The 14,791-nt window shown below is 40.4% G+C and overlaps 1 protein-coding gene across 3 annotated transcripts in view; it reads right to left on the bottom strand.

Moving 5' to 3' along the window:
* Positions 1-14,791, bottom strand: part of ntrk3b (neurotrophic tyrosine kinase, receptor, type 3b) — a 256,972-nt gene that overhangs the window by 62,624 nt on the left and 179,557 nt on the right. For all 3 annotated transcript variants that reach the window (XM_049602116.1, XM_049602125.1, XM_049602134.1), the window contains one exon: positions 5,014-5,202. In XM_049602116.1, the coding sequence (XP_049458073.1) occupies positions 5,014-5,202 (189 nt within the window). The remainder of the gene's footprint in view (positions 1-5,013; positions 5,203-14,791) is intronic.

The raw sequence follows: 14,791 nt of genomic DNA, 5'->3' as shown, positions 1-14,791 counted from the left end.
GTGTGTGTGTGTGTGTGTGTTTGAGGGAGACAGAGAGAGGGTAAGAAAAGGTGTGAGGTGGACTATTGCATGCATGTTTCTGTAGGCCTGAGTATTAATAACTTACTTAAAATGTACTTACTTTGTCACCTTTTGACCCGCCCCCTGGAATCTGTGATATTTACATGACCTTACCAGTGATTAAAAAAAAAAAAAAAAAAAAAGTGTGTAGATATTGATCAGTGATGGTGGAAAATCTATAAAATGGTAGCATCAAACTTGGTCACTAAAAAGGATACCCCTTTGCCCAGGTGTGTGAGCCTGTGAGTCTGGACATTGGGATTGGACCATACAAAAGTCTAAGTCCAGCAATATGAAGTCCAAAAGTATTCAATATTAAAAAAATATAAGATATTATGACATAAATAATGTCATAATTTAATATAATTGTGTAATCTAATTACATAAGATTGTCTTTTTGCTCATTATACAGAGCATGATGACTAGCTGCATTGCATGTGCAGCCTTGTTTAGCATAAAGCATCTGTGTCTGTGTAATGTGGTCATCTACAGGAGAAGCTCATTGGTTGATTCAGATTTATTAAGGCACTGTTGTTACTCTAACTAGCTGACTGCCCACGTGTTGCAGCACTTGTTAAGCTTTAAGCTTGTGTAAGCGAGGCAGGAGGCATGTGACTGGCTGAAGGATGAGGGGGCAGTGATTGGTGACAACAACAAGCAACATTATGAAATTATAACGTCCATAATGAAATGGTAAATATGAAAATAAGCATAATGAAATATCATTTAAAACTAATGATGTGACCTTCATTTCCTAAATTGTGTCACAAAGTATTGGTTTATTTAAATGTTTTACACAATTTAATCAAATGGTTATTTCATTATGTCTTAATTATTTAATATTGAACACTTAGTGCCTGCATGCTACAAGACTTACATATGGTTAAAAACTGTATATTGATTCCTTTTGACAATGGCTTCTCCCTGAGCTCAACCTCAGTGTTATTGCTGGATTATAATTTAAGCATTAAGTACACTTAAGCACTAAGTACTTTACACTTGCAGCCCAAGGGAAGTTCTTTAAGAGTCTAGACTACCAACAGAAAATAGCTATATTTGACATCTTAGAGGAGCTGGTAGTCCCCACAGATACATAGTATAAAATATGCTTTTTTAATTTTTTTTTTTTTTATAAAAGCAGAAAAGTACATTTATGTAAGTTTGTTTTATTCTGCTGCTATAAAAAACTGTGGGCTGGGTCCTCAGTGATGCAAGGGAACTATTCATTAAAGTGCTTACCTGTCAACACTCATGAGACTGTGGTACTTTTACATTCAACTTTAATTGGTCCAGCGTTAATGCTAACGTGTTTTTGTGCACACCACATGCTCTCATAATACATGTCCCATATTTATAATAACATGGCATGTTTGTCACAGCTTACAGAGGTGGGCGCCAAGAAATCTGGAGAAACGGTTTGGCATTTTAATTGATTCTAGCTTGTTTGTAGCATCCTGCCACCACTCTAGTTTGCAAAAGGTTTGCAAACCAATTAAACGTGTTTGCAGAAGCAAACATTTTTAATTTACTCTTTAATTTATTTCATTTCCATTGCTTATTTCTTAGTCTGTGTAGTTGCACTGTCGTAGAGTGAAAGAGGCAGTTGCATTTGCACTTTTTACTGTGTCTTGAGGTTTGTCTGATGGGATCTTAAGTGAATTTCAATGTGGTTTCAGTCCATCTGGATAGGGTGTTCATAGGACTGCACCTGGCACCAACTAGAGTTTTTTTTTTAGAGCTCTCACTAGCAAGAAGTTTCTACTTTGCTCCAGTCTGGGCTGAGCTGAAAGGAGCTCATCTTGGACTTCTTGAGTAATGAATTAAAGTAGGTTGTTTGAATTCACAACTGGCTAGCCTGTGGGGCTGTTCTGTTTCAAACTATAATTCATGGAATCATAGCCTCAGAACATGATAACCGCCTTTCAGTCAATCTGCTCTACATTTGCATTCATTTGCTGAGCTTTCCAGCTGCCAAATTAGTCACTCCTTGTCTCTGCTGGAAACATTTTAATCTTCAAAAACATCACCTGAAGCACAATTATGTCTCTGTTGCACCAAAAGCAGAGGGGACAGAGTGGGGGTTAGTCCGAGCCGCGCCCACGCATGACGTCCCTAATAACATGGGTATAATGAAAGGCTACATGCTATACTCCAACATCAAAAGCTATTGTCTAATTTTGGCCAGCGGGATGTGACAAATCCGTAATTAAAATAGCAAGCTGAGTGATAAAACAAAGCCACTTGCTGGGAGACAGCAGATCCGGATAGATATGGATCTGTCATTAGGCTAAAGAATTGTCCTTTGCCTTTTCTGCCTTTATCTCCCTAATGCGGCTATATTTCCCCGGGATTGGTCTTTTTCAGCCCCGGCATGAAAAAAAAAAAAAAAAAGCTGATCTCAACGAACGACCTAATCAGTCACAGCTCGCCTGTTTACCGCAACCAAAGTCGAGGCCACCGGTTCATCCAGGAGACGATCCAATTGAATGACAGCACTTCATGTTTTTAAATTGGCATCACAATGACAACTATGCTGACACTTTTCTCATAATGCCACCCAATCTCTGCAGCTTGTTTACAACTGCATGTGTACGGGTTGCAGGTTCAACCGGGGGGCAACTACAATAGGATGATATTCATGTTATTTTTTCATGTTTTGTTCTTGCAGTGTTGGAATAACAGCAGAGCTTCAACTGTGAGATACTGTGTGCTCAGTCTTAACTCTGTTCTGTGTGACTAGAACTATTAACCTGATGGTACACTATATATGTGAACTGTACATATATATTTGGCAGCATTGACTTGGAGATCAAACACTCATGAATAATACATCTGGTAAGGCCAACTGGAATCACTGGTGTGAGCTCTGCAGTGGGTGATTTCCCATTACATGCAGCTGTTTTAACAGGAGCCAGCACAACCAACAACAGCAACAGACTGTTCCTCCTCCTCCTCCTCCTCCTCCTCCTCCTCCTCCTCACTGTTATTGTTGGAGCTGGTTTCAGAATGCACAGAGCCCGACAGCTAGGAACACTATAAATTACGCAGGAGACTGGTGGTGGGAGCGGACTGGGACTGACCATCACATTAGTGAACTCCTGATGGACCAAGGTAAGGAGAAGCGTGAGTGTGTTTAAATTTATGTGCACTAGAGTGACTTATGCTGGACTGAACCGGGGAGGTGTGTGTGTGTGTACGTGCGCACGTGTGTAATTGTCCCGTCACCACGACAGGATCAGTCGGGGTCCAATCGTAAATCGAGACAAACTGGCAGCAAGCTATTCTCCTGGATAAGAGGCTTTCAAGTAAATGAATGAATACATTATGGATTGGTAGCCTAGCATCAATAAAGCGGCCATACTGTATGTGAGCAGAATGAAGCTGCAGGACAGTCAGGCTTAGTAAGACCAGCAGTGCAATGGGGACCCAAGGGTCCATGAGGGCACCCAAGGGACCCCTGACTAAAGACACTTATCAAACCATAGAGGATAGAGCAAAGTAAGGTGAGAGATAAGCAAATTCATTCTATCTACAAGCCCACTAACAGTACGCCTACATCCACATACATGCACAGATTTATTTCCCCTGTCATACACCTACACACATGCTGTAGATACACACATGGACACATATAGAAATTTCCTTTCCTCGTCTGTATGTGTCCTCAGGGTAAAGAATACATTTATATTCAGTGAATGATCGGCAGAGGCAGAAGCCGTTCAGAGCCATTTTGCTTTTCTAGCCGCTGGCAGAAAGCACTGGCCATTATGACCTTGTGATGAATTCAGGGTTCATTTCCTTTTTTGTAATGCATGCACATAGAATTAAATCTAAAAAAAGACAAGGGATGCAGCATCCTGAGAGGGATAACATTCTTTGAAGACAGCACCAATGCTGCCATTGTGCACATCCGCCGTCTCCACTTTCAATTCCAGGTGCACGGTAATCGGGAGAAAGTTTCATTTGTGCCCACTGTCATTTATTCATTAGCTTGCAATCAGATCTCCTGTGCAAGGCATGAGACGTTATAAATCAGTCACCGGCTGGCCATTAACAATTCATGCAATTCATAAAACATAAGAGCCGTCATTTATTTATCACCTCTAAATGGGATTTCCTTCCCTCTCATTGGCTCTGACTCAGGAGTCAACTTCTGTTAGCCTGACCAACGGCCATTTTGAGAGCGAGCCAAAATGTATACGATTCAGATCCGAGTTTAAAGGCGACCAGGATAACCTGATCTCACGTGTTGCCGTTCAGACAAGACGAAGTGGCTTTTCCCTGACTGAATCCGCTCGATGTGACTAGTATCGTGAGGAAGGGAAGCAGCAGGGACCAGGCTGCGGTTGGCTGCTGGCACAGTTGTTTTCTGCTGATTCTCTTGAGCAGTTGATGTAATTGTGAGTAATTAGGCCTTAAAGTGGTCTTGTCTTTCCCCAACCTGGAACATGAGTCCCAGGGGAGAGTGAGGGATGGGGATGGGGGTTGGGAGGGGGGCTGTTTGAACACCAGTTGCTGCTATACAGAAGGCTGCTTTTGTCTAAACAAATCCTATATGAAGAGCCTGGAACTGGGCCAGCAGATGCTAACACCATATGATCACACTGACTCTGTAGATGGCACTAAATTACACTATTGCCCCGAGGGGCCACGGCTCTTCTCATAGTAAAGATAAACAGCAAATTACAATGGCGATGCAACAGTTGGAATGAGCCTAATAAAGACGTGGTGTTTGATATCTGGCTCTCAGACTAGATGCTGCACTTCACTTTACAGTCCATAACGCTCTGTGGGAGTTTGTGTTTCTTAAGTGCCTTACAGTTTTAGTATACTTAGGGTCATGCTTAAACAACTGTAGCTCAAGGGTCTCTCCATAAAATTAAATAATGTGTGGTAATGTTCACCAGTACTAACGAGGGTCACGCCACAAGTAGAAACTTTACAGGGACTTACGAGTGGTCGGCTTGTTGCAGTTGTGTCCGTGCCTGAAGTACTGAGGATTCTCCACCACAGGAATACGAGTCATCCCTATGACAACGGCATCAGGACCCGCATCCAGAGTACAGGGGGTAATAATCCCATGGTTGACGTGATGAAGAGGGCTGGCAGAGTCTTCTTCACCACTGATCACAGCTACTGGACCTGGAAGAACAAAAGAAAGATGAGTTATTTAACAGTTCAGAGACTAAATGATGAGCTCAAGCCGAGCTTATCTGACTTGTACAATAATACTTTTGGTCTGTGTCATTGTCGTGTACAGTATGACAACATATTTGATGACTGAAATATAAATGCAGATACAAAAATAGAAAATGTGCTCATTGTTGCTTCACTGTGATGTTTGAGCTTCACTGCACAGAATCATGTATGTGCAGAATTTAACACTAGAGGCTATGAAGTTCTCTCATTCATCTTCTAAACGGAAAGTTTTCTTTGAGCTCAACATGCATGTGCAATCAGTTTTCAACTCTGAGTCTTCAAATACCGACACTTTGTCATGCCCCCTCGGCATCTGATTTGGATGCACAAGGCACCCTTTATTGCCTGTATGAAACACAAAGCAGTCTCCTCAATGAAACACACATTATAACTTGTGGTAAACCTTTGTAAAACAATTGTGGTTAGGCGTAGACAACAAAGCTCGTTGGTTAGGTGTAGGAAAGAGATCATGGTTTGGGTTGAAATAAGTATGTTTGTTACAGCGTTATGTAAGGCAAAACGAACAGGCATAAATACATAATGTAAGTACTTCATGTATGGGATGTACATGATGTTACACTAGAATAAGTAAAATTGACTTTTGGTTTCACACTGGACATAAACAACAGTCTCCCAGGTGAAAGTCCTGTGTTTCCCTACCAAAGCTTTGTCCCTCTTTACGGCAGGTAGGTATTAGGTTTACATTAGGGTAAACTGAAAGCATGTTGCTTCCGATACACACACTAAGGGGGGCCTTGTGCGTCAGTATCAGGGTGTGACAAAAGGTCTGTATTTGACAGCCTGGAATTGAGACCAAAGGCCTGTACTACAAAGCCATTTCAACTTACACAAGATATATATGCATTGTCTGGCTTGATTAACCCTAACACTGGACGTCTGGACAACCAGTACTACTAAGGTGGTTATCAACAGTTCAGTCAACTCTGGGTTTTCCTATCCAGCCACGTGAAAGAGGCAGGAGTGTTAAGTATGAGTGACATCATTAGAACCATAAATGAAGTAGGCTGCTTCATATCATATGAGATGAAACGGTACTGAAAATATCTGCAGCTGTGAGACAGTAAAATGTCAGTGGCATGGGATGTAAACAATAGTCTGTAATCCTATAATGAAGATGTAGACATATTGAAAATATCATCTTAAAAGTCACTGAGACGTAAATTATTAATATCACTAGGCTATATGTGACATTAGTATATAGGTTTTTTTTTTGCTATTTAGTTGGATGATGATGAATATGTCACATAAAACACCTTAAAGTAATGCAAGACTGTTTCTGTTACTGAGGAAAGGGTGGAAAAGTAACCTATTCAATGAATGATGAGGTCTAGCTGACTGAAATGTAGCCAATTAACACAATGTGGATTATTTTTCTAATAAAAGGGTTTTTTTCCCCCCTCGTTCTCATTACACAGGCGTCTCGTTATTTTGAACTGCAGTGATGGAATCAGAGTGTAAAGGTTAAAATACTGCTCAAATCATGTTTTCAGTGTTGTAAACGATCTCTCTGTTTGTTAGAAGTTCTATTTAAAAACCAGTGGAAACAGAGCCCTGAAACAATGGAATGACCACTATTAATGTTGACCTATAACAATATAGGCTCCATGGACACTTTTTTCTTCAGTGATCTGACTGGTCAGGGGTCGGGGTGTTGACAGGCTGTGATCTAATACTCCAAACATAACCCGCTCCAGGGCAGGTTAGCTGCACAAGTTACCCCGGTGAGCTATCCTTGTAAAAAGAGAACCAGCTTCATAGTGCTGAAAACCTAGAGTTGACCCTTGCTAACTCCAAATCCTGCCTCATAGTACAGGCCTCAGGCTGGTATGTAGAAGCATGACTTTGTATCATCACAGTTTTGAAGGTCAAGTGGGGTCCAGTATGCAACTTACACAAGTGTGATGTGGAAAGTAGGCCGAGGGCTTTTCAGTGAAGTAGGAGACATCTTGTATCAAGCAGTTATTTGCATATTCACAGATTCTGGATATTTCAGTGAAGGAGGAGGTACTGATGGAATTTTTTATAATATGAACTTGGGAAAACCATATCAGACATTATTCAAAGCAGGGTATTTTAACTAATAGTCAGCTTAATCAAATGACATACAGGTTACTGTTGTAGTGATGGGTGCTTTGTTTTCAGTGTTCTACCGCAGGCCAGTGAAAATAAGTATGTGTGTGGCTAGTGTTCAGGGTGTACGCTGCAAAATGACTTCATTTTGCACACTGAACCTACCCATATGAACTCAAATCTATGGCTGACTACTGCAAAGTATTATGAATGACTTTTAATAAAGAAAAGAGTTGTTGTAGAAAGCTTGGTTTGATGGACATAAATTAATTGACAATTGGCATCAACACATCTTTAAACATGTTAACAAAAAACAAACAAACAAAAAAAAACCCAACTTAATTATTTGCCCATTTTTTAAAATCTTTTTCATGGGAGAAAAACACTTTCATACAATTTTGAAAAACCTATATGTGTTAAAAAAGAGACAAGTCTGTTTAAATGAAAAGGACTGTTTACCACAAATGTTTTAAAAAAGTGACACACAAAAGTGTTGTGTTTTTTTCTTAGTCATTTTCTGTGTTTTAATTCATTAAATGGTGCTACAGTCAAATGTCAAATTAGTCAATGTATGAAAAGATTAATTTGTTTATTCTAAAGCTGAAACTATCAGCTGATTGACAGAAAAATGTACCTACAACTATTCTGTTGATCCATTAGTTGTTTCAGTCATTTTCCAAACAAAAAAGCCTCTGGTTGCAGCTCATTAAACATTATTATTTGGTGCTTTTTAAATATTATCATGTATTATTGTGAACTGAGTATCTTTGGGGTTTGGACTGTAAATCTGATAAAACAGGCAATTTGAATATGTCGCCTCGGGCTCTGGGAAATTGTACCAGTGTTGTCTGACATTTAGAGACAAAACGAGTAATTGATTAATCAGAAAAAAATAATTTGCAGGTTAATACAAAATGAAAATAATCTTTAGTTGCAGCCCCAGTTTATTAATTGCTTCATCTGTTCTTTCATGTTTCAGTCCACAAAATGAGATACTCAATCAAAATACATATTTGTTTAAAGCACTGACAGTTAAATGTATGGTGTCATAAAACACATTCCTGTCAACCAACTGTAATTTCATTTCTCTAATCAAATTTAAAAAAAAAAAAAAAAAAGTCCTGACATGATTTACTGTCAGCCAATGTGATCCAGTTTCCTGTTCTGTCAGTGCTGTGTCTGAAGCAACACACAGCTCTGGCAACTGCAGTCTTCAGAGGGGAGGGAGGAAAGAAACAGCAAGTGGATAAAAAGTCAACAGCCAACAGTCGCTGATTCAGTGGAGCTGTGACAGTCAATCCGTTTCCCCACAAAGTTGAATCTCTCGCTCACCTTGACAACACAGTAAATAGTAATCAAGACCCAGTCATGTCAAATTATAGACGCTGAGCGGCGGGGAGGTGGGGTGTGATGAAGTGATACATGTGAGCATCAATTTATTTACAACATTTGCTCTTATGCAGGGTTTTCATAGCTGAGCACCCGCTTTATTGGAGAGATGTGCACAGCACATGAGCACAGGTCCTCACCGGGCGACTACCTTCCCAACCACGGAGGACAAGTGGCACACTACAGCCTTACATCTCTTGCGATACCTCTGACCCTCCACTACACAGCACAGACAGATAGATATATGAGCAGTAAAATACTTCAAACATCACTACACATGAAATAAAATCATTACACAGAACGTTATGCTGAGCCAAAGGTAGAAATCTTTAAAAAAAATGAGAAAAGATACCTCAAAAGGATCCTAGTATTATGCCTTGCTTTTTAATACAATATGAATTGGAATGAAAACCCATCTGGTCAGACTCCAGTACCAGATCGATGAGGCCTCGAGGAACGCCTGGCCTCCCTCCAAACTGCTGCACTCAGAACTACACAAAACCTCCCCCTTGATTCTTTGGGAGATGATGGTTTTCTGAGGAGTGAAGGGGAAATTGGACTTCTTGACTTCAGAACATCCAAAAAAAAAATTGCATTTATGTTACCTGGGTGATGAAAAGGCCCAACGGCCTCTGAGAGGGTTTTTATCTTCTGAGACGTTGCCTGTGCACAGAATGGAATTGGAACAGGAAGTGGGCATTTCCCCCCGAAACATCTATCTGAGAGTAAAGTTCCTCTCTATTAACCAACTTTGATTTATTCAGGAAAACTGTACAATGAAATGAGCCAACTTTCGGCTATTTCGCCAATTCTTTTCATCTCTCATCTCTTTCACAACTTTTTAAGTGGTAATAAGGTTCATACAGAAGGTAAATTCAGCCGTGCCACTGGGTCTAATTCAGACCTTGACTAAGGACTTTGTATAGTTTTTGGTTCTAACTTTTCTGTTCTTTAAGTACTACAGTCTTGTGGTGAAGGTGTAATGATAAATATGTAAACTTGTACATCTGCCCTCAAATCATCTCAGTATCCATCTAACAATACATCAGACAGCTCTAAGTCTGTCTGTCAACACCTGGCATCAGAATGCGTCTCCACATGCGGCTAAAGTGACCACTTGTGATCAGATCTCACTTCCATGCTCTATATGCACATAAACACTTACATCATTTCTGACAAATGAATTGGCATATGACGATGTCCACAGGGAAACACTGCGATGGGAGATAACACTGTTTATGTATTTGTACAGCTTTACGGGTTAGAGTAGCATACTTGTCAGGACTAAGGCCTGAGACAAAGACAGAGATACAAGGACTGAGCGCCACAGCATGAAAGTGTGTGTGTTTAAGAGAGACAGTGACTGAGAGGGGAGGAAAAGGTGCACGCAGTATTACTATAAGTTATCATTAACCCACTTAGGATGCCGATTTGCTTTCTTTTTTTTGACCACTCTGCTAACATCCGTGATATTTATATACTGGTAATTTAAAATGAAAACGAAAACTGGTAGTCAACCCAGCGGATGTAAGCAGATATTTATTAGTGATGGCGCGACAGCAGCACCAAACTTGGTCACTAAAAAAGCCACCACTTCACCCATCTAGCAGTTTGCAGTTCACATGATCAGTTACTTTTTAGGCACACACTGATGTCATTAGCACCACTGCAAACCCACACTCTGCTGTTGAAAAGGAAGGCGAATGGATGGACGGATGGAAGGGGACGTCTAAATCACAATTGTGGGTTGAGTGGTTGATGACTTACTGCCATCGTGGATAAACAATGACCCAACCCTACAGTACAGAATTAGCAAATGCAGTGCAGGTGATGCTGAACAGGGCAATGCAGAGGGCGTCAGCTGGGTAGGCGGTCCTTCAGTGTGGCCCAGGACACATTAACATACACACTGCTGAGAGAATGTGACCATATGAGATCCAAAACACCTCCAAATGTGGTCTGAGTGATCGGATCTCAAGACTCATTGAGGACACATTAGATGCATTCACACAGCTGCGTGTGATCTGATTACCCAATGCACATGTTGTTACCAGGTGTGAACAGAGCCTTAGTAAAGTCAATTTGTCTCTATTCATCTAAATTTCAGTTCATGGTGTAAAGCATGTAAATTCCATTTCAAAGAAATACTTTACCATTTTGGGAATGACTTGCTTTGCTACAAATGAGTTAGTATTTTAGTACTTCCAGTTCCCTTGTCTCAACCAATGAGTCTCAGTCAATGAGTCTCAGTCAATGGAATTTTTATAAATGTTTTTGGTTAGATGCCTCAAATAAGGTCTGTGGTTAACATAAGAGACCGCCATGTTTGGCTCTAGCACATAAACCACGCCAGTTAATACCTAACTTGTAAATTTTAAAGCTATATATATATATATATATATATATATAGGTTTTAAAAAAGACAGTTGCTAACAAATAGCCGAAGTGGCGCTCTTTAATGAAGATTATATTGCTGAAAAAAACATGTAAGAATCATAAACTTTTGTTTGCCACAGAGCTTATTTTCTACAACAATCCAAAATCCAATGGAAAAAAAATCCAATTGGCTTTTTGTGGAGGGAACCAGGGCAATGTTAGCTTCTGGGCTGGCCTACAAATAAATGTCATCCCTGCAGGCTCATTACTCTAAAAATGTAATACGTTACTCATTACTTGTTACTCTTTTTAAAAGTAATGCTATTTTTTAACTTATTATTCCCTGCCAAAACTAATTCGTTGCACTTCTCATTGTATTACTTTCCAGTTACACCCCATAAAATTGGTAATTGCGTATCTCATAAAAATTCCGTCGTGTGCCTCTGTGAATGACAGGGTAATCCCTGGTAGGCTAAGTGTAGCTAAGGCTAGATAGCACATAATTATTTTTTTACCTGGGGATTTTCTGATGTCTGTGACAAGTACTTTCACAAGGCTCTGCCTAAAAGATGAAGAGTCACTCATGGAGCAACATTGCATCACATATCCAGCCTCAAGGTTCATTACTTATTTGTAGCCTGCAGCTGTCCATGATAAAAATCCAGTTTTGGTTGTTTAGCCAGCGTAGGGCTACAGCCACCCTCCACAGCCAAGGAGGGCTCATCTTAAGTGGGGTGTTTACTTTGGAGCTTCATGTTGTTGTGCTATCGTAATAGATGTTTCAGACCTGAGGTTTCAAGATATGTTTTTCGCAGGGGAAAGAGTTTTAGTACGACAATCTGCAGCAGTGTTCCTGTCATCTTTCCTTCCTACAAAATCAAAGTAATGGGAATATTGCCAGCTGCTTAAGGTAAGCATTTCCTTCTCCATAACTACTTTACCGCTTTGTGATGTGTGTGGGCAGCATGATGATTACGAAAATGAATCCACTGATGTAATTGTTGCATTTCAAGTCAGTAGTGTAGTGTAGTGTAGTGTGATAACAAAAGTAACGCTGTAATGAGTTGTTTGGGTTTGGGGTAACTCTTATGTTATTACATACATTTTATTAGTAATTAGTCACTCTACTTGTTACTGAAAAAAGTGATGTTATTTCTGTAACATGTTTCTGTAGTTACATGTAACACGCTACTGCCTAACACTGTAACTGCACAGCTCTGTTTTTAGATGAGAAGATCGATATCACTCTCCTAAAAAAGAAAAGGGTAGGCCCAGCATACACACACATGCACAAACAGGATCTATACATGCAGTAAATGGAGAGATGTCAGAGTGAGGGGGCTGCCTTGGACAGGCGCCCCAATCAGTTGGGGGTTCAGTGCCTTGCTCAAGGGCACCGCGGCAGTGCTCAGGGGGTGAACTGGCACCTCTCCAGCTACCAGTCCACGCTCCACACTTAGTGCGTACAGGAACTTGAATTGGTGACCCTCCAGTTTCCAAGACAAGTCCCCATGGACTGAGCTACTGCTGCCCTACAAAATTGCCAGTATCAGGTTTTTAGCCTAGAATTATTGTGGCCCAGAATGTCAAATGTAAACTGTATAAACAAGATTATTATTTGCAGATGTTGGTGCTAAATTATAGTAAAATGACTTTATATGCCTTAGATTTTATTGCATTGGAAAAAAAAAGGAAACAGTGTCTGTGTCTCTGGACACATTCATGTTTTCATACATGCTCTGATATCTTTTGGGTTTAATAATTGTGAATCACTCTATTCACATTGTATACCTTCAAGCTTAATCTAAGGACATAATATTCTGTAAATGATCTGACCCACTCGTCCTTGACACTTTCTGGAGTGCATGACTGTTGTAGTAAGCATATGGACCAGCTGTTTCCCAGCTTATACCCTTTATCCTAAGCTGAGCTAACTGGCTGCTGGTAAAAGCTCCATGTTTACTGTACAGATATGAGAGTCTGGTCTTCATCTTCTTATCTAACTCTCAGCAACAAAATGCATAAGTGCATTAAGCAAAATTTCAAACCAAACAGTTAAGTCAAATAGTCCAGAATAGACTGGTTTCCCTCTCTTCTCATACCAGACCTCAAACACAGCTGCATCTAACGCACAAGCTGGCAACAATGCACTCAATCATCAAAGGATGTGCCAACACTTGAAAAAAAAAAAAAAAAAGAAAAAAAAGAAAGAGAAATCATTCATTTAACATGTTCAGAGTAACAGACATAAGTTTGTTCAGGGATTCCTCCCGGAAAAGTCTTAGATCACAGTGGCGTGCTGTCGTTTGAAGGTTAGTTAAATCTCATTGCTCACATCCTTCCTCACTTTGCCAGCTGATACTTCTCTCCAGCAAACATCCTTTTACTTTTCTGTGGGAAATGTGTCACTGCAGCTGAAATTCCTCCATTATTTTTGCAAGAGTCATGTCACTCCAGTCAGCATTACTCAATGTCCCGTCACGTAACGTTCCACAATCCCAGCTTGTGGTGGTGCCACAAATGGTTAATGTTTATGCAAGGTGCGGTGCGCAGGTGCATTAGCTAATTCGGCAAAATCAATTGATCAAGTCTGACATTTGCATCATCTGTTTCTCTGAGTTTAGAAGTCAATCTAATTTACTCTACAGGAGGAGAGATAGAGACGCCTTCCTCTCCTGGGTTTTAAAATGGACTCGTTCATTAAGGTATTGTCCAAGTGCTGGGCCAGAGGATCCATCTGTGGACAAGGCTTCAGTGACAAATTAAAAAAGCATGCAAACCTTTGAACTAGCCACCTTTCAGACACAGGCTGGCTGTTACCTCCAGGTTTTGTCACGTTGTAAGCATAATCATGCTAACCTTTTTAAGAATGCTCAAAAAAAAAAAAGAAACCTGCAAATGTGAAAGAGAACCTTTTTATGTCTCACAGAAACACTGTGGTGAGGACCCTGTCATTCCCTCTCTAATGCAAGAGTGTGTTGTGAGGGTGATGAGTGCCCTCCTCCTATTTTTGCCTCCCGCACTTTTATTCTTTTACTGTCATGTCACCAAAGTCCAGACGAGGAAAAATACGTTGATAAAAAATGTTTTAGAGTTGTCCTCGGTTAATACTGTGTGAGTGGAGCAGCAAGTGCCTTCTGGTCTCTCTTTTGCCCTGGCTTTTGCCTCTCAGGCAACATACAGCAGCTGCTCCATCTATCTTATTGGTGAAGGTAAGTGAGGTTGTATGTAGGCTGGAAAGAATACCTGCAGATACTACTCTTTCAGGTTATATTCTTATTCACACCTAATGCTCTCCTAAAAAGATGCTAGAATTGAACATCAGACAAAACAGTACGCTGACATTATCCATGGTGGTAGTAGGAACTATTTTCTTTCTTCTGAACTACACCTGCAACCATATCACTGTGCAGACGGAAGTATCTACTGCCAGCTAACCTAGCACCACTGAGCTAGCTAACGTTGCAGCTCAGCCGAGGAGGACGCAATTAATGTTTACATCTTGGGCGGTCACGAGCCTCTCGTCCATGACTAAATGCTTACTTCCTTCTGGGGGGTGATGTGGTTGGCAGGTGTAGTTTGGTAGAAAGAAAATAGTTCCTTCATGAAACTGCTCACGACAAGATCTGTGGATTATCTTGAGTAAACAGGTTATAATTTGTAAAAAGAGACATTG

The sequence above is a fragment of the Epinephelus fuscoguttatus genome, linkage group LG2 (genome assembly GCF_011397635.1).
Source record: "Epinephelus fuscoguttatus linkage group LG2, E.fuscoguttatus.final_Chr_v1".
NCBI lineage: Eukaryota > Metazoa > Chordata > Actinopteri > Perciformes > Serranidae > Epinephelus > Epinephelus fuscoguttatus.
The sequence above is the reverse complement of the archived record's forward strand: the minus strand, read 5'-3'. Positions and strand labels throughout refer to the sequence as shown.